Source organism: Heteronotia binoei, chromosome 6 (genome assembly GCF_032191835.1).
Source record: "Heteronotia binoei isolate CCM8104 ecotype False Entrance Well chromosome 6, APGP_CSIRO_Hbin_v1, whole genome shotgun sequence".
NCBI classification, from domain to species: domain Eukaryota; kingdom Metazoa; phylum Chordata; class Lepidosauria; order Squamata; family Gekkonidae; genus Heteronotia; species Heteronotia binoei.
Genome location: NC_083228.1, coordinates 49,661,493 through 49,685,026, shown reverse-complemented (window position 1 = coordinate 49,685,026; position 23,534 = coordinate 49,661,493). Strand labels below are relative to the sequence as shown.

Genomic DNA, 23,534 nt, shown 5'->3' with positions numbered 1-23,534 from the left:
GGGGAGGTTCCCATGCTGAAAACACTTTGAGAGCCACCTAACTAGTGTCCCATCCCATGGAACATCCACATTTAAGCCCGTGTAGGGGTTCCCTGTATCAGTCCACCAGCATGTGGCTGTGGTGCAGGTGTGCTAGTGCAAGTGCATAGTACAACTCTACTTGTGTCCTGCACCAGCATAAATGCCCCTTACATTGGCATAACTTAGAGTTATACCACCATGGTGATCAGCCACCTCTCTGTGCTGATTTCATCCCCCATCAAGATTGCACTGTAAATATAAGTGTGTAGAAGAACTGTGAAGTTGTGGCTTTAAGTTTGTGGGAGAATACTGATCATATATGTCTCTGCTATCTCTGCCACATAATATGTACATATATTTACAATTACAGTCTTTTTAATAGTTTTACTAATGTTTTCATTAGTATTTCTAAACATATCCAACTTTCATCTAGATTTCTACTATAATAATACTTAGTATTCTGGTAGCACTTGATATGAAATGATAACAGTAGTCCTTACAACAGTCCTGTAAAGTGGGCCATTATTAATATCCCCATAGTTCAGATAGTAGATTGAGACTAGGGCCACATAGGGAGTTTGTGGAGATTTCAACCAATGATCTCCTGGATCACAGCTCTCTCTCTCTTAGCTGCTAAGCTACACACTCACTATAATGCTTTACAAACTATCAGTATATCAAAGAAGACAAACAGATGGTTCTTCAGTCAGAGTGTTTTTTGAACTTTAATCATTAACAGACATAAGGAATTAGTATTGTAATAAATCTGCCACATTTAGGAATTGCCAATGGCTGTTCCATAATAGACTCATAAGCAGACTTTAGCAAAAGACAGCCGGACACTGTTTGGCTGTTCCTTTTCCCCATCATTGTATTATTGAGTTTGCTAGGCTTATAAAGGGATGATGTACTAAATTATGCTGCAGTTACAAAATGTAAATGGCATGTTTGACATTAATATATTAGTCATCATTGTAAATATGAATGTCTTTCAGGTTTGTGCTTGAGCCCCTTCTGCCAAAGAAAATGCATTCTAGATCACAAGATAAGTTGGACAAGGATGACCCAGATAAAGATAAGAAGGAGAAGAAAAAAGAAAAGAGAAACAGCAAGCACCAAGAAATATTCGAAAAAGAATTTAAATCAACAGATATTTCTTTGCAGCAGTCTGAAGCAGTGATACTTTCAGAAACGGTAATGATAACTGAGCCATACTTAGTTGTGAGCAAGAGCTTTTGTGCACCTGAACTGAATGGATAGTCACAATAGTTGTATTGTGCTTGATATACCGTATTTTTCGCACCATAAGGCGCTCCGGACAATAGGACACACCTTCCTCCTGGGGGGCGATCCGCTGCCTCCGATCCCGGCGCTTCCTCCGTGCCTGCCTGCCTGGCTCCAGCTCTGACGCTTACAGCAAGCGCCAGGATCGCTCCCTCTGCCCTCCGATTCCGGCGCTTGCTGTAAGCATCAGAGCTAAGGCCAGGCAGGCAGGCACGGAGGAAGCACCCGCCCCCTCCGCAAACCCAGCGCTTTGCGAGCGCTGGATGTGGAGGGGGCAGCGTGCTTCCTCCGTGCCTTTCTGCCTGGCTTCAGCTCTGATGCTTACAGCAAGTGCCGGGATCGGAGGGCAGAGGGAGCGATCCTGGCGCTTGCTGTAAGCGTCAGAGCTGAAGCCAGGCAGGCAGGCACGGAGGAAGCACGCTGCCCTCTCCACAGCCGGCGCTCACAAAGCGCTGGGTTTGCGGAGGGGGCGGGTGCTTCCTCCGTGCCTGCCTGCCTGGCTTCAGCTCTGATGCTTACAGCAAGTGCCGGGATCGGAGGGCAGAGGGAGCGATCCTGCCGCTTGCTGTAAGCATCAGAGCTGAAGCCAGGCAGGCAGAGAGGAAGCACGCTGCCCTCTCCACAGCCGGCACTCGCAAAGCGCTGGGTTTGCGGAGGGGGCGGGTGCTTCCTCCGTGCCTTTCTGCCTGGCTTCAGCTCTGATGCTTACAGCAAGCGCCAGGATCGGAGGGCAGAGGGAGCGATCCTGGCGCTTGCTGTAAGCGTCAGAGCTGAAGCCAGACAGGCAGGCACGGAGGAAGCGCCGGGTTCGGAGGCAGCGGATCGCCCCCCCCCCCCCGGAAGGTAGGTACCGGTACCTTCACTCCATAAGACGCACACACTTTTCCCCCCACTTTTTTTGGGGGGGGTGCATCTTATGGTGCGAAAAATACGGTGATACTGCAGCATTCGCATAGGAATTTACATGGGAGCATTTCAGGAATCCCAGCACGTATATGTTGTGGCATATATGAGTGGTAACTCATTGTTGTGGTCAAATAAGCAGTTGATCGGCCAGTTGTCTGTATCAGCATATTCAAATAGAAAAGATAATTTCACCACATGTTAGGTGGAAGAGCTCAAACTGCTCACATGTACACAGTGAAGCATATGTGTACCTTTACTTTATTTTGCACAAGTGTTTTACTCAGGACCCTTTGCACCTTTCAAGTCTACCAGAACAGTGGAACTCTTGACCCAGCCTTAAGTGAAAATTGGATGTTATACATAGTTAGCAGAAAACAGAGCACAGTCAACTGTTTCTTCCAGTGCAGTTATTGCTGATTTATAGGATCAGGCTGACCATATATATATGAAATGAACACATTAGACAACAAAGGACAACAACAACAACAATTAAATTTTATTTGTATCCCGCCCTCCCCGCCGGAGCAGGACAAGTTTTATTAAGCCCAGAGTTTTTCTGGAAGATTACAAAGTGTCTTTAAGCAATTTTTGTGGACATTTTTCCTTATCTGTGGTCTCAAACAATCTTTTCTAAACCCTAGTCTTGATCAAGCTAGGTCTAATTTGCAATTGATTTATTTATCACTAACATGGTTTGTTTTGAATATTACTTATAATCTGTCTCATTGCTGCAATGATAATGTGAACAGAGCCTGAGAACCAACGACTTGCCCAAGACACTCAGCTAGTACTGCTGCCTTATCTGGGAGGTGTTCTAGGCAAACCTCCTGCAACCGTTGCTGTCAAGTGATGTGTCTGTTGCCATTTTAGTTATTTCCATACATGCAGTTCAAAATTCTGGAGATGGCACCCCTCTAAAATGGTCACCCTGTCTGTTTGCTTCAGTCATCAAAATTTTCTGTCAGAAAATGGCATTGTAGGCACTGGTTAAGATTTAAACAAATTTTGGTTTATTTAAACACACAGGCAGGGAAGGGAATAGATACAGGTTTTGGATTATGTAGGCAGAAATTTGAATATGAACACAGAACTGCATTTGAGGTTGCTGGCTTCACCAGAGACGGTTTTAGATATAAAGCTGTTTGGCTTTCCCTACAGGTATTACAGATGTTAAATGTTTTTGTCTTAGAAGTTACTTAATCTAGATGTCCTGTTACTCTTCACGCATTATAATCACACAGTCTTGAGTGTAGTCTGCTTTTTCCCTTTGTTAATCTTAACTAAGGCATGTGTTTCTTTGTTTTTCACACAGAGACAGTTTAACTAGTTGGGAACAATCTCTGACCAGAGCCTCTTCTAGGTTTAGTCACACCACTCTAGCTCTGAACCAGTCTCTGCTTCAGTTATAGGCTCTCCTCACATTAGAGAGACTCTCAAAAGCAACCACTCTCTGATCCGTACACTCTCCCAACTGCTCCCACTCTCTTCCAAACTGCCTAATTTTCCATCTCCTTTTGACAGCAGAATTTCTCCCAATCAGAGTGAGTTCCATTAGCTGTCCATTATGCCAGCCAACTCCTTTTCATCCAAGTAGCATTGCTTCCAATCCTGCAGCTGCCTGCTGTCTATCACATGCACAAGCGATTTGTCTGTTGCCATTTTGGTTATTTCCATACATGCAGTTCAAAATTCGTTGTTTTGGTTATTTCTGTCACATGCACAAGTGCTATATCTGTGAGGATTTGAACCTGGGTACTTTATGCTACCTTCATATTGGCTCCATGGCTATCCTAAGGCTGATTCACTTTTCCATGTTCTTCCTTCCACAAGGAAGAACATGCACCTATTTGTTTAATGTAAATTCATTGGCAGTTTGTATCTGTGGTCATTAATCTGTGATTGTACACTCATTTATGCAAGTCATTGCTATATGTTAGTCAATGTGATGGGCAGTCATGTGCAAACCAGCTCTTTTTTATTCAAATAAATATCACATCATAGCTTTTATATGGGTGAATGCATGGTTAAAATGTAAACATCTATTAATAACCAAATTTTAAAACCTTGCTTCAATCCATATGGAGAATTTTGTGGCTGATACCTTGAGAGATTTTTCTTCCCAAGTAGGAGATTCTGCTTCAGAGGGAAGTTTCAGTGGGCACAGGAGGTAGTCTAGTAATCTCATACCTTCACATTTACAACCCTGCATAAGAAGAAACTTACTTTTTAAATCAAACTCTTGACTGGTGACTAGACTTCATTCTGTAACTGTTGGACACTGTAACAGAAGAGATTTTGCCTAAAATGGAAATGGGGTTTTTATTTAGACTAACTGAATATGCCATAGGCACACAAGTCCCATCAGTTCACTGCTAAACGTCTGCTTGATCCACAGAGCTAGGAGGTCATGTGTCAAATTCCCTTTCTAACTTAAATCTTGCTTGGAAACCTTCAAATGCATAACTATTGGGCATGTGATTCACCTCACTACAGGAGATTCTCAGATTAGAATTACTTTTTTTGCATACTGCTCTGCATGGGCTACTGGACTGCACGGAGTTGAAATTTGATGCTAACCAAGAACAAAAAATGGACAGTGTGATTCAACAATACCCTCTTGACAAATACCAATAATCTACTTGCCAATCATTTCAGAACCTTAGATGTTCATATATAGATACTGTAAGAATACTTCTTTTTCTCCAAGCCTTTCCCTACACAAACCTTTGATCACAATAAGAAACCATGAAGACTTTCAGGTATAATATTTATATGTGAAAAGGAATTTCCAGTTTAAGAACAAATTTCACATTTCACTGTTTGCAAACGATTTCACAAGCTATACAACGGCCAGGTTAACTTTTAATTGCTTTGAAGTTAAAAAATGGCATATTTATTCTGACATACAGCAGAATGAAAATGCTTCAAAAAGGTTAATTAATCAAACTGCTTTTATAGATATTTCCTAATGTCTTTAGGAACTACAGTGATAGAATTTCAAGGAGCTCAAGACTAAAGCGTAATTTTAAATGATCTAATTTGGAAGAACTTCTTTTGTAAATGATCTGTTCCTTTCAACAAATAATTTACAAAAGATTTTCTTCTTCCAAGAAGAAATATGCTGCACCATATTTCTTATAATATTATGGTTTTGAATCAGGGACATTACTATTATTGTAGTTACTTTGGGATGTATGATGCCAAACATCTCCAGCAACATCTTTGCATACCAACTCCCTGTACAATTCTCCAGCTTGAAAAATCTTAGGCATCTGAGCATGACATAACCAGAATGTCCAGTTCTTTGGGAGAATGCCTGCTGTGTGAAAAGGCAAGCTGCAGCATTAGGGTTGCCAAGTCTTACCTGGCTGCCGGTGGGGGACCATAGAGGTTTTTTACCCAAATGCTAGAGCATCCCCTGTGCAATGTGCCCAGTGCAATGACATCACTTCTGGGTGACATCATTGTGTCAGGTGATGATGGAGCTCTTCAGGGTGGGGCTTTGCCCACCAGCCATCTCCATGCCAGCAAGTTGGAGGCCTCAAAATATGAAACTCTTACCAGGGGTGAGGGAATGGGAACCCTATGCAACATTCTATTTGTGAAACTACATATCTCTTTGCTTTGCTTTTTTTTCTACCAGAAATGCCAATAAGATATTGGTGGCATGTCTGTCTGTCTACTCATCTGTCTACCTGCACTTTGGGGGGGGGGGGGGTGTTACTCTTATCTTGCCCTTTCTCTAGGAAGTTCAGGGCAGTGTTCATGGCTCTCTCTTCTTCCTTTTATCTTCACAACAACCCTATTAGGCTGAGATTGTGTAACTAGTCCAAGGTCAACTGGCAAGTTTCAAGGAAGAGTGGAATTTTCAGTCCATGTCTTCTGTATCCTAGATCAATGGTCTAACCTCTATGCTACAACGGATCTTATGTTTCTAAATGGGGATGTCTACCGCTAGGCCTCTTTCTCCAGTTTCCTTCTCCAGCGGACGATGCTTAATAGATTAATCCTCATCAATATATTTTTCTGAACCCTTTTTAAGTAAGGATACAAAGCTTCATTAATGTATTTTAAATTGTTATAGAATAATTCTGTTATTAAAAACACATGTTAATGAAGTTTTTCTAGCTATGCACTTGGTAAATTACCATACTAATTTAAATGGGTGATCAAAAAATAAAGACACTGTACATTCTATAAAGAGAAAATTGATCCTAATTAAATGGTTCTTGTATGCTTTTGATCTGCTTCACAAAGATAATTAAAATACTTCAGTATTTTACTATTATCAGTAATGGTTCTTTAGATCCCATTTGTCTTTTTCTAAGTAGCAGAAAATTTCCTTGATACCTCTTGTATTTAATCTGTTCATTCCAGAGCATTTTGTTCAGACAAACTCTGGTGCTGAGTATTTAACAGAACACTCAGACGTGTATGTCAGACATCAGAATAATAGGCTGCATGTTTTATTGATTTAATGACAAGCACCATTAATGGGTGCTGATTTTGTTTTGATCACACTTAAAAAGTTATATTTTTATTCTAGATAGTTCCTTAGACTCATATAACTGGGCAAAGTGTTCTCTGCAGAGAAATAATAATTAACCCGAATACCCCTGAATCGTATACAATCAGTCAAAAAAAAAAAATGAACATTGAACCAAAAAGCAGCTTTACAATAAGTAGAGTGGAGAGTGTTTCATAACTTTTTATGCCCAAGAAACGAATGGATTCAGTCACCATTTTTCAGCCCAATCTACCTCACAGGTTGTTGCAAGGATAAAATGGGATGGCATTCACATATGCTCCTTTAAATTGCTTTATGGAAGAGCGATTTAAAAGACTCAGCATACCAGTGATTTTATAAAAGAGATCACCATTAGGACTGTGACTCAGTAACAGAGCATCAGTATACAGAAGGTCCTAGGTTCAGTCCCCATCATCTCCAGTAGAAAAGATTCGATAGTCAGTGATACAAAAAAAACTCCAACTGAGACCCAGGAGAGATGCTGCTTGTCAGAGTAAACAGGAATAACTTCAATAGACCAGTGGTTTGATTCTGTGTAAGGCAATTCCGTGTATTTCTTGTGTGCTTCATGGGTTTCACTATAGGCTTGCAAGTCTGAATTTTTAGCATTACCAGCAGTATGCTGAGACATCTCTGCCATTAAACAGATGCATCCATTTATGTTGGTAAACTGAGTTGAATTGGGCTGATACATGGTCTTCTTTTTCTCTGATGTGTTCAAAAGGTCTAAGATAAAACATCCTGCATTCCTAACAGGCAAGGGAGAACAGCCAGATATTAGAAATAGTATGGTACAAAACAATAGCGGCTTTCTTTATTAAGGGAGAAAATGGATTTGTAACATTGTATAATTCCCAATGGGCAGTACTCTTTAGTTAGCTGTTAATAGTAATGATATATAGTGGTAGCTCACCATTTAGAACATCCCAAATCTACGAGTCAGCTGATACCATACTTCTGTTTAAATAATTAAAAGGCCAGCCTTCATACTTCTGAGGAAAGAACAAGATTTGAATGCTTTCACATTTGCTGTTCTAATGTTAAGAAGATATTGGATATAAATCCAATACATCCAATATCATCTTAACATTACAACAGCAAATATAAAAGCATTCAAATCTTGTCCTTTCCTCAGTAGTATGCTTGCTTATTTACATCTGAGTGGTTTACTCATTCCTGTTCATTTCTTGATGACTTGAATATGTGGATGAAGCATCACCGCTTTAGCACCACTTTCATATCATTTTGAATAATCAAAGATACAATATTCTTCACTGGAATCAATTCATATATTTAGTTGGTAGTCATCAAATATTTTTCTTGAGGCAATGCAGATTGAGTTCTCTGTAGCCCCCTCTTGCACCTTTGATAGAGCCCTCCTCCTCTGATCCCTAAGCTGCTTGCTTCTATGCCTGAACTAAATAAAGACCAACTGAAGTCGACTGCTGAACTGAATGCAGAAAGATTGATAATGTTTTTGAGCCCAATTGCTGTTGCAATATTCCTAGGTTTTACTTTTTTTCTGGAAATAAAATAAGATTTTATCCTTTGGATTAAGACCTGTATTAGCATCAATTTCTTGCAATTTCTTTATGAAGCAGACAAAGGGAGGCTTAACAGTTTCACAAAGAGACATAGTAAACAAAATGTTTCCCTCATTTTCTCCTTTCCTGTGGGACAAGATTATATTACTCTTTATGTAACCTCCACAGTAGATTGCAAATTAATAACTACATTGGATGGCTGCATGTAGGGACCATCAATATCATTGGATCATAAGTAGCCTGTTGTTGTGATCTATATTCCACTTCAGCTCATAGCAAAACTCTTGTTGGCTTTGGTCTAGGTATATTGCACCTTAAGGCTGCATGCAGATACACATATATACACATATATACTGGGTCTACAATAAACTCTGGTTTTGAGACTAGATTTTAGAGAGGGGGCTAAATTTGGTTAAGCCATGTGCCTGCACTCATATATCATGGAACAATACTTTTAAACTAAGTTTCCTTCATTGCACTCTGTGCATGGGTGAGCACATGAAGTTGACTTATAGTAAATCAGATTATTGGTCCATCAGTATCTGTATTATCTACTAGCAGCTCTCTGAAATCTCAGGTGGAGATCTTTCACATAACCTACCACCTGATCATTTTAACTGGAGATGCCAAGGAATGAACCTGCAACATTCTGCGTGCCAGGCAAATGCTCTACCACTGAGCCATAGCCCATGGGTGAAATGAATGCAAAACAAACAGAGGGACTGTGCTCTCTTCCTCTCTCACATGCTCACCAGGAAGAGCCATGGCTCTGCCTGCTCTCTCCCAGTTGCATAGTTTTAGACTCACTGAGATTTAAAGTCACATACACATTCCAAAACACAAGCAATTTGCAAGCTTCTAAAGATCAAAAGGCACACCATGGTTGTTAGGGTACGGCTTCCCCTCTGCCAGCCAGCTTGCTGGTGGTGGGGAAAAGCCTGCAAAATAGGGGGATCCCCTGCCCAGACCTGGGGGCTGACATGCATACCAGACATTCAAGCTGCATCCTAGAAAAAGGCTAGCTTCACAACTCTATTTTGTTGAAAACAAGCCAGACTAGCCCATGGAAATTGACAGTGCAATCCCATTCAGTGTCAAAGCCCATAGATCTCAGTTAACTGGAGTAGCTGTGCATAGAATTGCAGTGTTACAGATCTACTTATGTGAAAGGCAAAATGCACTTTCAAGGAAATAGATTACTGGTTTCACTCTGATGGGAAGGGCATCTCAGAAGGGATGGGTCCTACTGTTCAATAAAGGAAAAAGATCTTAACTTCAACTTCTTGTCTCTTCCAGAGAGGCTCAGCTAGCCTGCCTTAGAAAGGAGCACAAGCTTACGGAATACCTCTAGTTAACTAGCTTTGCTCTTTCATTTATCCCTTTTCCCTCTCTGTTTTAGTCCAGTTTTCAGCCCTCTCTTTACCTTTCTTTTCAGACCTCTAGGAGTCTATCAACACCTATGATTTGTGAAGCTACATGGATAACATATAGCCACTATTATAGGAGGAAAAATTAATCCAATAGGAACATAAGAACATAAGAGAAGCCATGTTAGATCAGGCCAATGGCCCATCCAGTCCAACACTCTGCGTCACACAGTGGCCAGAAAATTTATACACACACACACATATACACACACACACACACACACATATATACACACTGTGGCCACTGATGGACCTCTGCTCCATATTTTTATCTAACCCCCTCTTGAAACTGGCTGTGCTTGTAGCCGCCACCACCTCCTGTGGCAGTGAATTCCACGTTAATCACCCTTTGGGTGAAGAAGTACCTTCTTTTATCCGTTCTAACCCGACTGCTCAGCAATTTCATCGAATGCCCATGAGTTCTTGTATTGTGAGAAAGGGAGAAAAGTACTTCTTTCTCTACCTTCTCCATCCCATGCATAATCTTGTAAACCTCTATCATATCACCCCGCAGTCGATGTTTCTCCAAGCTAAAGAGCCCCAAGCATTTTAACCTTTCTTCATAGGGAAAGTGTTCCAAACCTTTAATCATTCTAGTTGCCCTTTTCTGCACTTTGCTTTTACACACAGGTTTGGAGCAGATCAGGAGCCTCATGGCACAGAGTGGTAAAGCTGCAGTAATGCAGTTCGAGCTCTCTGCTCATGACCTGGGTTCGATCCCAGTGGAAGCTGGGTGCAGGTAGCCGGCTCGAGGTTGACTCAGCCTCCCATTCTTCCAAGGTCGGTAAAATGAATTCCCCAGCTTGCTGGGGGGGCGGGGTGTAGATGACTGGGGAAAGCAATGGCAAATCACCCCGTTAAATAGTCTGCTGTGAAAACATCGTGATGCAACGTCACCCCAGAGTCAGAAACTACTGGTGCTTGCACAGGAGACTACCTTTACCTTTTACTTGGAGCAGAAGCTGAGGATCAGTCCAATAACACCCCCACTGCTGTTTTGGTGTGAGGAAATGGTTGGGAGGAAGGGCAGGAGCCTTTCTTTGCACTGCAGCAGTTTCTGAGCCTGTTTGAGCTCTCCTTTAAGAGTCATTCCTCACAGCTGCTGTGAAAGTACTTTGGCCCTCAGAGCAGTGTCACTTTCCCAACTCAGTCTCCTAGGTAATTCACATTTCCATCATGCTCATTCCATATAACACTATCAAGCAGTTGGAGATCTCATTGCAATTCCTGATGATCAGTGGTTTTTTTTCCTGAAAACAGTAACTTCAATGAGTAGGGCATAGAGGTATTTCTAGCCAGAAGGGGACTTTTTATAAGAAGTCTCACGTCCATCAATTGCAGGAAGTCAGTCTCCCCTCTCCCCCCCCCCCCCCCCCGCTCTTCTGTCCTATATCCAATCATACTAGGGGCAAATCTTGACATACTCTGGATCTCCCTAGGGCACTAAGGATTTATGCCAAGATAACAGAACCAATTAGGAGATCCAGATACCAGTTCCTTTCATCCACCAATCCTGAATTATGATTTCACTGTTGCTTTTGTTGTTATATATGTTCTATTTTCTCCTGCTTACTCAATTAAAATTGTAATCTAAGCAGCTTTGGAACATTCTGAACTGAGAAACTGTGACACCCCCCACACACATACACACACACCAGAGGAGGCAGGAAGTGAAAGTTAATATCTGACTCTTTGACCAAATGGTATGAGCCAGACATAATTCTCTACACTTCAGAGTAGAAGGAACTCCCATAGTTACGTTATTTCTGGAAGTCATAAGACTTCTATCTATGTAGTGCATCCTTTCTGCTGCAGAACATCACCTCAGACCTACCAATATTGGTAATATGAAAGGCAAGAGAGAACTAAGTATGTTCCATTTATCCCTTGGATACTGTTTTTTTGGTACTGGGAATTATTTCAATATTTATGAGATTTTTTAAAATCCTTTTAAGAACAAACTATAGGTCAGGACTTTAAGAACAAACCAATATTGATGGTTTTGGTAGTAATTAGATTTGTGCTGGTGGTATTTACTTCCATTAAAATGGTTTAATAACCTATGATTTGAATGAGAGAAATCAATGTGTGTTTATTGGAAATAAAAATAGAATTGTTTAAAAACAAGATTCATACTATTTGTCTTTTTATTCTTCTGTGGTTCATAACAGAAAATAACTGATATTAAAAATAACTGTCGTGTTATTGCAGAAAACTAGAAAAGAAACTTCAAAATACTTTAAAAATTAACTGCAAGTTCCAGGACACAAAATAATGCTTAGGAAAGGACAAGCCAAGGATATTTGTTTGAACATCACTGCATTGAAACGAAAACTTTTTTTTCTTATCGCTGTGTTGTTACATTGTACATCTAGGAACACATTTATCACAAGGTCAACAGCTCAATAAGAAATGTTTCCTCCATAATGCATCTGGCTACATTGCAAGAGCAAGTGATATATCCTCATGCTAACTGCTCTTTGTGTGTAAGGTAGACTTCAAATTGGTCCAACTGTTTCTTTTCAATGCAATGCAGATCAGTCCTCTGAGACCACAAAGACCAAAGAGCCAAGTGATTAATGTCATGGGAAGTGAAAAACGTTTTTCTGTTTCACCATCACCACCTTCTCAGCCCACCCCTCCACCAATAACTCCAAGGACCAAGCTTTCTTTCAGTCTGCAGTCCAGTAAGTCTCTTTATAAAACTGTGATTCTGGTATCTTGCCCAACTAAATTGCAATCACCGTGTGTAATGCTTTGTGCCCAGTTGAGTAATTAACTTAGCAAGAGACTTTTCCACAGTGTGTTTTTCTGAGTAAGCTGTTCCATTGGAGTTGTTCCTTACATTGTAAGTTGTTCCTTAGAAACTCAAATGAAGGATCCAGCTTATTTTGTACATTAGTCCCTATAGTAGCTATTGTACAGCGCTTTATACAAGGCTAAGCAGAAGTCTTCACGAAAAGTATGTTGAATGAAATAATTTCATAAGTAAATGAATTAATGTATGTGATCTCTGTTTTTAAAGTAGATTGTTACTGCCTTAAAGTTGCAGACTAATACAAAATAATGAGCCCAAACAAATGTGCATAAATAGTGGCAGTAAACAGCCTTACAAATCAATCAGTGGTTGCTATTAGGGGCATTTTAACAGGGGGATTATCTGAATTTAGGGCACCTGAACGGTAGCTTGGCCTGAAGTGGTGTTTTGTTTTGTGTCCCCCAATAAATATATGGCAAATGGGGCACATGAATCCACTGCAATTTCCTGTTTACTACATGTGCACATTGGACAAATTAGCCCTAATCTTGGCAACATGGAACTATCCTGTCCTATCAATCATATAATCCGTATCTCTAGTAGTGCTGGGCGGCCCCCATCTGCATATAGCTGAATCCGTGGATTGGGGCCACACCAACACTAAACAGGTTCTCCTGCAAGGTGGGAGGTGGGATCCCAGGTCTGCTGAAAAATCTGAAATCACAAAAATAATACATATGGGACAGGTTAAGTTTTCCCTCTCCCAAATAAAACATGTGGAACTGATGCAAAGGATGCCAGGAATCTCTCTGAATGTAACCCAGGTGACAGACACTGGGAGGCCCTCCAGTCAGAATCCTTCTCCATGGAATTGTTCTATAAAGTAATCTCATCAGGGCTTTTTTTGTAGAAAAAGCCCAGGAGGAACTCATTTGCATATTAGGCCACACCCCCTGACACTAAGCCAGCCGGAACTGCGTTCCTGTGTGTTCCTGCCCAAAAGCCCTGCTTCTCATCAGGGTAAGCTTTTTGCTTCTTTAGGGTGTATCTTCTTGAGATCTTAACATATCCTATGACCGCAGGGATCACTTAATTTCTTTCTATTCATACTATGTGGCAGAAAATAAGAACAGATCGATTGACAGGTGACAGTGAACTATCCATGTTTAAATGTTAATTCTATTTGTTGAGGCTCAGAACACTTTTTCATAGCCTAGGTAATCTTGCTATGAGATATTTTTGAGAAAACAAGCACAAAATATGATAGGTGACTTGTGTATCAAGCATTTCTTCACAAAACAGTTTGTCACAAGTTCAATCCCTAACCTGGCAGAATTTTTGACTTTTTTGAATTAAAAAAGCTTACAGGCATTCTCAGTTACCTTTTTAAACGAAGCAATATAATTTATGTTTGTGACTACCCAAATAGGATGGGTATCTAAAAATACCAGCCCTATGACAGAATGTGTTTTGAGCCATATTGAGACATCTTATTTTGCACTGTTTAGAAAAATATTGTTTTATGTTTTTCTCCCTAAATAGATTATTTATTCAAATAACTACTGACTTCTAACTTAATATAATTATAGTAATTTTCAAACTTTTCATTAAAAATATGTGGCTAATTATAAAATTAATTTCTGCACTGAAGTAATTGAAAGGCTTTATGTGGAAGAGTAAATAAAGTTATGTTCTATTATATTGTGATATATCTTAGAAAATAAACTTTTAACGTCATTGGATTTTCAGTATTGACTAAGGTGGAATGAGCTACAATATTTGGAATGAGTGGTGAATATTAAGTAGACATATCACAATAGACCCAATCTGGCACAACTTTCTTATTAGGAATGCTTGGGGACAGGAGAGATTGCTGATAGCAAGTATTACTTTTAATGCTGCAAGTTAAATATCTTGGTCGAGGAATTTCTTTTTGATATCTAGTTATCCCCAGTCTCTTTGAGCATCATTTAGGTCTAATGGAGGAGGATTAGTTGTTTCCCCCTCCTCCCCCACAAATGCAGGGTGTCTGACCATGTGGTATGCTACTCTTGTTTGCAATTTATTGTTGAATGTAGTATCCAAGATGTGGTCTTTAAAATTTGCAGTGAATTGTTGTTGTGCATGCAGATGTTGTTGTTGTTCAGTCACACATTCAAGTCTGACTTCATGGACAAAGTCTGTGCAGTCATATACCTGGGCTGAAAATGTGCCTCCGTTAACATGCACATTTCAAAATAAAGGCCATCTAATGCATCATTTTAAATAATAGCATTTGAAAATGCATTACTTAATGGAAACAAAAAAAAATCTGTCACCACTTGTCCATTGTTGATTTGCTAAAACACAGTCTCTAGAACAAATTTTGAGTCCAGTGAATCTAGGTCCAACACAGCAGAAAAGGTTATGGAAGGGGTTGGTGAAGGGGATCTTCCCTGCTTGCCCTTCCCTAGCAGCCCTGAAAAGATTACTATTGCTAGGTTCTCATAAACAAAATGCTCCACTACACTTGGCCTTCTGTTCTTCCACTGTTGGAGAGCTTGGTCCACTATAGATTTTGGTCTGCCAATGAAGAGGCATGCCATTTTGTTACTTCATTATACTAACTGGTGCACCTTTGTTGTCTTTGAGTCCCCTGATCCTCTGCAAAAGAGGATGCAGATAGCCAAGGTATATAAAGGAGAAAAGATCCACTCCTTGAACTCCTTTATCCATCTGTTCCAACTCTGTCACTCTTTTGAGTCCATCAGATGTTACTTTATAAGGCCGCTTATTTTTCAGGCAGCAAATTACTGTTGGATTCACCTGTTTATTCATTTCAATATTAGAACATGAAAATTGTTATGAATTTGAAGATTGTCTTAAATTACCCTATTGTTATAAAATATGTATTTGTTTTCAGGTCTAGAACTTAATGGTATGAATAGTTTGGAAATGACAGACATTCCTCCTCCATTGCCTGTGAAAGGCGGTGTAGCAGACTATGGATGTCTCACAGAGAGCCAGGAATCTGTTAGCCCTGCCACATCCCCACCTGTACCACAGAGGGTAAGTTTTGCATCTAGATGGCAAAGTACCTTATTCTTTTAGTAATATATAATATATTATAGCTTTGTTCAGCTGTTGCTTTTGCATGATGTCCAAAGAGAAAAAGGGATAGAGTCATGTCAGAGACCAACATCTACTGGTCCAAGTACCATTTCTGCCATGCCATTCCTTCCATTTATCCTTTGGACTAGCAAATAGGAAGTCAGTTGGACTAGCAAATAGGAAGTCAGGAGAGCCAGTTTGGTGTAGTGGTTAAGTGTGCGAACTCTTATCTGGGAGAACTGGGTTTGATTCCCCACTCCTCCACTTGCACCTGCTAGCATGGCCTTGGGTCAGCCATAGCTCTGGCAGAGGTTGTCCTTGAAAGGGCAGCTGCTGTGAGAGCCCTCTCCAGCCCCACCCACCTCACAGGGTGGGGGAGGAAGGTAAAGGAGATTGTGAGTCGCTCTGAGACTCTTCGGAGTGGAGGGCGGGATATAAATCCAATAGCTTCAATATCTTCTTTGGTACTCCTCAGTAGCTCCTCAGTCTTTGATTGCTGATCTCTTGTACTGTTACACTACAGAATTTTTCTTAGAGCATGAAGGAATGGTGAACTCATTCAAAATGACTTGTATGTGGACACAAATTCATTGTGTAGTGAAAGCTATATATAAAACAAAGTATTGTTAGACAGGCTGATGGAGGCTGTTAAAAAGACAGAGGAGAGTCCCAGCAGCAACTTAGATTTTATGTTTTCCCAATCTTATTTCAGCAGAGGAAATAAAGTACTTTTCAGACAACTCTAATGCATGAGTTTTGTTTTCCAGGCATTCTCTCATAGTTTCCTGTGAGGCAAGCAATTTTGCTACTCTGCATAACAGAGCACTGAAATATTTGAGCAAAATTTGGTTACTGAGCATTAGAAAGTGTTGCTTAGGTTAATCTGTTTCTGACATGGTACTAAGCGATTCATATATATTTGATTCTTTCCCATTAGAAGTTAAGACTTATGCAGGGAAGTAGAAATCTTTTAATGTCAGGTGAATTTTATGTTTGGACTTGAAGAAAATAAAAAGACAGACATTGAAGACAGTAAATACTGATATGCTGAAAAACTTGAGCAAAGATTGTTCTTACTGCTCCAAACATTTTGGCCAAGGGTTTGAATGCCTTGGATCTGTGGTTAAAGCAGAGCCAACTGAAAGTAAATCCAGTGAAGATGGAGGTCCTGTACCTGGGTTACGGGATGACTGGGCCAGGGATCCAGCTCCCAACACTGGACGGAGTACTGCTAATACCTGAGCCAATGGTAAAGAGATTGGGTGTGTTCCTGGATGCCTCACTTTCTGTGGAGGTTCAGGTCACAGCAGTTGTAAGATCTGCATTTTTCTGTCTACAGCAGATCAAGCAACTGGTCCCTTACTTTTCCCTTTCACATCCAGGTTGGGTTACTGGACCTCACTCTATGCAGGGCTTCTCTTGAGACGTCTCCAGAAACTGCAGCTGGTCCAAAATGTCCTTATGGGGACACCCTTGAAAGTATACATTCATACGGGTCTTCAACAGCTACATTGGCTCCCAATTAAATTCTGGATCAAGTCCAAAGTCTTGGTTCTTGCATTTAAAGCTGTTCTGCCCAGCTTTGCTATGCCCGGTAGCACTACAGTCCATCATAGTTGCTTACTCACCCACCCACTTCTCCTCTTTCTGTTTAGACCTGAAATTGGAACCTCATCCTGTTCAGTAGATTATTTGCTGGTGCCTCTTAAGGATTTATGTATCCAAATTGTTTTTAATTGTTTTATGACTGTATTCTGTTTAAATTTTGGTATGGTTTTAAGAATGTTATGACCTGCCCTTAGCCTGCTTGCAGGGGAGGGTGGGATAAAAGTAAAAATAAATAATACTTACGATAATATGCAGAACTGGATAGACCTCTTGTCAGAATACAGCCTTATGCTGCTGTCAGCTTTATAATTAAACATAATGGAACAGAGTACTTTCACAAAACTGTGCAGAAAAAAATGGCCATACCCTTTTAAAGAATAACTAGTCTATTTCCAAGCATAGTTCAAAGTGCTTGTTCTTAAATTAAGGCCCTAAACTGCTTGGGACTCAGATGCTGGAAGAACTGTCTGTTTCCATACTGTTCAGCATGACAGTTAGGATCCTTTTCCCAAGCTCTGTTCTCCTACAGAGGTAAAGTGGGTGGCAGCCAGAGATAGGGCTTTTTCAGTGGTGGTTCCTTACCATTAGCCCTTTCCCTTAAGGGATGCTTAGTACCTGCTTTACTGACCTTTAGGAACCAGACAAAAACGTTACTGAGGAATTCCACCTTTTTAAAAACCTGTGTTTATGGTCTGCTTCTAAACTGAGGGCCATTTCATGGATAAAATCTTAGGCTGCAGTGCTGATATTGGTGCTATTTTTATGTCCGTATTTTATCTACATTGTTTAATGGCTTGTTATGCTGATGAATTACATTATTTTTTATGATTTAGGTTTTTAATTTTTCTTAATGTTGTTGAGAGTGTAAAAGAGATGAAGGGAAAACCATGTACACTGTCTTGAGTTCTTTGGAGAAAGAGTGGAATAGAAACATGATTGATACAGTATTGCAGTTGCAGGTTGCAATTGCCTCTTATTGTATATGAATTTTATTTTAGCCACTCTTGAACAAAGTGGAGAAACATAGTTTTTTCTTGATAAGTTCCTCATGATTATTTTTAGATGGTTATTTAGATTATTATTTTTAGATGGTTCCTCATGATTATTTTTAGATGAAGAATTAATTGTGATATATGCACAAACATACTCAGTTTATATAAAGTTGAATAGGAAACTTTGTTTGGTGAAAGGTTTTCTTAATAGCATATCTGAACATAAAATAGGATACTAGGTTTTCTTGCAAAGATCAATTACATTAAGGAATTCCACAAGGCTTTCTTTGCTTTTTTACGGGCTCATACATATCATTGCATACAAAATCAACTGCATGCCTAGCATACGAAATCAAGAAGAGAAACTAAAGAAAACAGACAATGGAGCATTTAAATTTATACTATTGGCTCTAACACTTACTAAGCACGCAAATAATGGCTTGATTTCCATCATTTCAGCAGTAGATACAATGCTTGATGATGAATGTTTCATAGAGAGGAAGCAATGCATAATAAGTGAACAAATGCTGGCAAGAATAGCATATTATAGCTTCCCATATTTTTACCCCCATTCTGATGCTTTACTGATCAGTGTGTAAAAGAAATTTGCTCATAGCTAGCTTTAGAGGATTTGCATCTATATACAATACACTGGTAGAACCTGTTGCATGTACCCATGCATTATCCACTCATTTGGTATTCCATGAATACATCCCCAGATTCACATGTGTGCCATAAAAAGGATTCAGTATGTAAAAGTAACAGCTAATTATGGAAAGCTAAATAAGTGCTCAGTTAGTGATTAAGAAATCTGTTCAACTTCAGTAATATTCTGGAAGTGAATTTTTCAATGTGTAGCTCTGCTTTTCTTTAAATCATAGTTTATTTTGAGGGAGAGAAATCTTTAATGTCTTTGAATTTCAGATTTTCCCTCAACTGTACACTGTGTTCTCTTCTTTCAGGACCATGAAGAGAAACAAGATATTTTTAAGTGCAATTGCTTTTTTTAATACAGAAGGAAAGCAAACAAGAGCAATTTGGTATTTGAAATGGAAGGGACAGATTGCTTATATGTTGCAGATGTGCCTTTTACATAAGATTCCCATTTCCCCTGAGGTACACGTGATTTAGGGAAATCTGCCTAGAATAGCGTTTAATTTGAACTGGCAGGCTCTATCATTATTTCAGAGAGAAAGCAATCTCTTAGAACCTGAAGAGCGCCGTCAAAACAGCTGAAACACAAACACAGACATTTAATTAATGTAAAGGTGAGCTGAAATCATTGTATTTCAGCCTTATTGTAAAAGGAAGTGCTTTCGGTGCAGATAGTATTGTTATTGAGAGTCTAATAGTCATTTTACCAATATAATTTTGAAGAATAGAAAGAAACCAGATATACCATTAACATACTTAGAAAAAATAAAATACTAAAACATAATTTCAAAGTCCTGTTCCTAGTGTATGTCACTTCTCACCTCCAATTCCAGGGGTACAAACAAACAAACAAGATGGTAGATGGTTAGCTAGAATGTTTTGGTATGCTTTTGCCTCCCAACTACAATGTAGATGCAAAAACATTTATACTCCTTCTTTCCACTCAGTGTGCACAAGGTAGGTTCAAATACAGAATGATGTACCCATGCAATGCAGCTTTATGTTGAAATTGGAACCAAGCTCCCTACAAATATCTGAAGAGGCAATGTAGAAACATATTAATCAAAATAAATACATAATGCATTGCCTGGGCCCTGAACACTGCCCTCTTCCTACCGTGTACACATATTGTTCAGTCATCTTCCAGAAAACAAACGACAGATTGAAGTAGATCCTCGACTCTGCATTTTTGTATTGTAATGCATACAGGATTGTGATGATATGCAGCTAGATCTGTGAGCATTTGCATTGATCTTTCAAATGACCTTGATACTTGCTTGATTACCTGCAGCAATATGTACTCACAGTTCAGCTGTGTATAAGTTGTGTAGATGCTAATATAGTAGAATGCAGGGATAGTACCAGTTAAGCGTCAGTTGTATCTGAAAAAGATTTTTTTCTTTTCCAGACTGCTTCTCCTCCTCCAACAAATGTATTTTCTGTCTGTCTTACATAAGCACCCATTTCCTAAGCACTATGGAATTATTCCTTTGCTAAAACAGTTTGCTTTTGCCCTTAAAAAGTAAATCTTAGTAACGATGTTGTACTTTTTCTTTATTTTCTGACTCTTCATTCAATAAACTGGCCAAGGACAAATATTGAACACTTGAGCTGAGCTTATTCTGATCTAGATGATGAATAGAATACATAATGAAATGTTAGTACAGTGGGCGCAAACCAGAAAGCTGGGGGTTTCTTTCTCAGTATAGTATCATAGTGGTTATTGTTATTGTTTACAAGTAGCATTCTTGTAACAGAATGACTGGGCTGCTGTGATTCGAAAGTGTTTCACTAATGTCTTCTTGAAGCATGAACAGAGGTCATGGCCTGCAATTTACCATGGCTTCAGTGTATACACAGCTGTTTACATAATTTGGGAGTATTTCATGCATTTTAGTGCTACAGAATGATTTGAATGTCCATGGGACACTCCTAACTAGGGATGTGCAATTGAAAAAAAAATCAGTATTTTTCAGATTTGGATTTTAGGAATAGGTTCCATACTGGTATAACAGATTAGTTGGATTTGGGTTTAGGTTGTTTTCCGTTGTTCCAGGAGGGGGGCTCTTTCTGAGTTGGTGAAGTGGCAAATAACACCAACATTGCAGGGGACCTAGTCCTGCCTGTCACTAAAAATACCCAAAGGTTCAAGCAAATTGAATTACAGGATTCACTTTTATGGGCCCCTAAACAAGGTGCCCCTAGCCTTCGTACTTGTCTCTGTTGTTTCCTGTTGGGGGAATTCCATGCTTTCTCCAGGGCAAAAGAACCAATAGCCAAACACACAACAGAAACAATTAGACAAAAGCCTTCAAATGCAAACAGAACCAACATCAAACCAGAGAATCCCAGCAGGCCATTATGGCAGGCCATTGTAGTAAACCTAACACAACCAACATTCAACCATAAAACTGAAGCTAAACCAACTTAAGTAAGGGGTACTATTACAAGCCCAACATAGAAGCCAAGCAGAACCCATGGCCAATGTATCAACCTGTACAAAATCAATCTCAAGCCAGAGAGGCTAAACCAAATCAACCTGGCAAGCCAAACCTGGCAAGATATTGACACAGAAACAAAGCACAAACTAGCATCACTCCCCCAAGGAAGACCTTAGACATGAGAGAGAGGGGTTTGATGCTTCCCCATTGTCCTTTCTCTGAAGTCTTCAGCCTATACTATCAGCGGCTCATAGGAGGAGCTGCAGCTGCCTTCCTACTGTCTGCATCACAATAGAACAGTCGTGTAGCATGCATGAACATCATTTGAAGTGCTTTTTTTTGTTTCTGTTTGTTTTAACTGAAATACTCATCTATTTTCCTAATATCTCTTGTTCCAGTGATATTTGGTTTTTCTTTTCTATATGAGAGTGACAGGAACAATGTTTTTGCATCACATTTATTCATTTTCTGCACAGAATTGTGCCAAAGTTATTGAATCCCACCAAGCTCTATCATACCACACAGCAACTAGGGGTCAGTTGAAGTTATTTTGTAGTTTTTTTTTTTAAGAACCCAGTGTATTTTATATAGTGCCAATCAAATTGGATAATTTCGTTGTTGTTCCTTTCTACTTCTTAGTTTTAAGTTTTTATTATGAGTATTTTTTCTTATTTTCCTTTACAGACTAAGAGGATGCAGGCACAAGCATGTGCTCACTTCACTCACTCTCAAAGTCCAGGGTTAGTTAGTTGAAGAGCAGCAAGTTGCCCTTAAGGAAGACCAGTTGCTCAACCCTCCAGGGGAGCAGATGTGAGCAGTGCCAGCTGACAGTACTGCCCATGTGAGAAAAAACATGTCAATTCTACATGCTCATTTGAGGGCACAAGATGAGCCTTTGAGCCATAGGAGAGAAGGCTGGCTAGACTGTCTCTTCCCTGGCCCAGTAGCTCAGCAGATTAGTGGCATATGGCTCATAGGGCAAATATAAATAGTCCCTCACTATTGCATTCACTGAAGCCTGGCTCATGTGCCTCAGATGTCCTTCCGCTGGTTCCAACCGCTGCCTGGATGACCATGGCCATCACCATGGAAAGGAGGCTGAGAAGGGCTGTCAAGAGGAGGACAACGGAGCTGATTTGCCCCTTCTGTTAGTCTGCAAATAATGCAATCAATGAGATAGTTGGTCCTTCCAGTGTGTGAGCTGGCCAGCACACTTGGCAAGGCTGCCCTCAATGCATGGGTCACACATGGTTACCAATATGTAGACAATGTGTGGAATTAACACTAGCACCAAACTGTTTTAATATGTTTTAATTGTTGATATTGTTTAATGTTTTAATGGTTAAAGTTCAGTATTGTAAATGTTTTATTAATGTGAGCTGCCCTGAGCCTGCTTCGGCAGGGAGGGCGGGATATAAATCCGATAAAATAAAATAAATAAATAGACCTTCTATTTGGTGAAAGGTTCCAGGCTCAGTGCACCTGTGTACAAACTGGGAAGGATGCCTATGTGCCTGAGTCCAGAAAGATGGTCATCTTTCCCAGAAGCATTCAGATCAATGGAATTTCATGTTATAGGATTGCCTTGACAAACAATGGCACATTAGTAAACACCATTAAGGTCTTAACATCTCCACTGTCTGGAGGGAGTAAGCAATTCCTTACTGCTGAGTGGTCTCTCCTCTTGCACAATGGTTGCTTCCACAGTCTCTTTGTCCAGAGCGCTCTTCTACTCCATCGGATGCTCAGGCATGATGCAGATGGAGTTCCAGAGAGTGCTGATGTGGTTGATCAGGCAGTATGCAACAGATGGATAGTCTTTACACTGCATGAGAATTGATTTGTGATATTCTGGCAAGTCTGGAACAGATTATGGAACTCACAGGTGAGGTCACAGCATCCAATCTAGGATTCTATGCAGAATCCAAACCCAGGACATCCTTCTTCAGTAGATACAAGACATGGGCCACTCAGTAAATGCACTTCAGGCTCACAACCTCAGCTGCTGCCCTAATATTTGCACCACCATAAGTCACCAAGTAGCCCATGGAGACATCCCTGCCTACTCATACCACTAACTTCTAAACGGTGGCAGATGTGTACCTAATCTGGCTGCCATGTGTACCTAATCTAGTATTTCATCATGAAGCAAAGCCCGGCAATAGCTTGCTGGACAGACCCTCTTACCCAGTTTAGTGCTGGGTGGCCCACCCCCACCAAGAACATTGTTGGGTGGCCAAATATGTGCAGTCAGCAAGATGTGCATGTGACAGCTGTGCCT

At 40.1% G+C, this 23,534-nt stretch overlaps 1 protein-coding gene across 2 annotated transcripts in view; it reads left to right on the top strand.

The window, feature by feature from the left end:
- Positions 1-23,534, top strand: part of DOCK1 (dedicator of cytokinesis 1) — a 550,707-nt gene that overhangs the window by 524,498 nt on the left and 2,675 nt on the right. For both annotated transcript variants that reach the window (XM_060241424.1, XM_060241423.1), the window contains exons 49-51: positions 1,017-1,215; positions 12,247-12,397; positions 15,371-15,516. In XM_060241424.1, the coding sequence (XP_060097407.1) occupies positions 1,017-1,215; positions 12,247-12,397; positions 15,371-15,516 (496 nt within the window). The remainder of the gene's footprint in view (positions 1-1,016; positions 1,216-12,246; positions 12,398-15,370; positions 15,517-23,534) is intronic.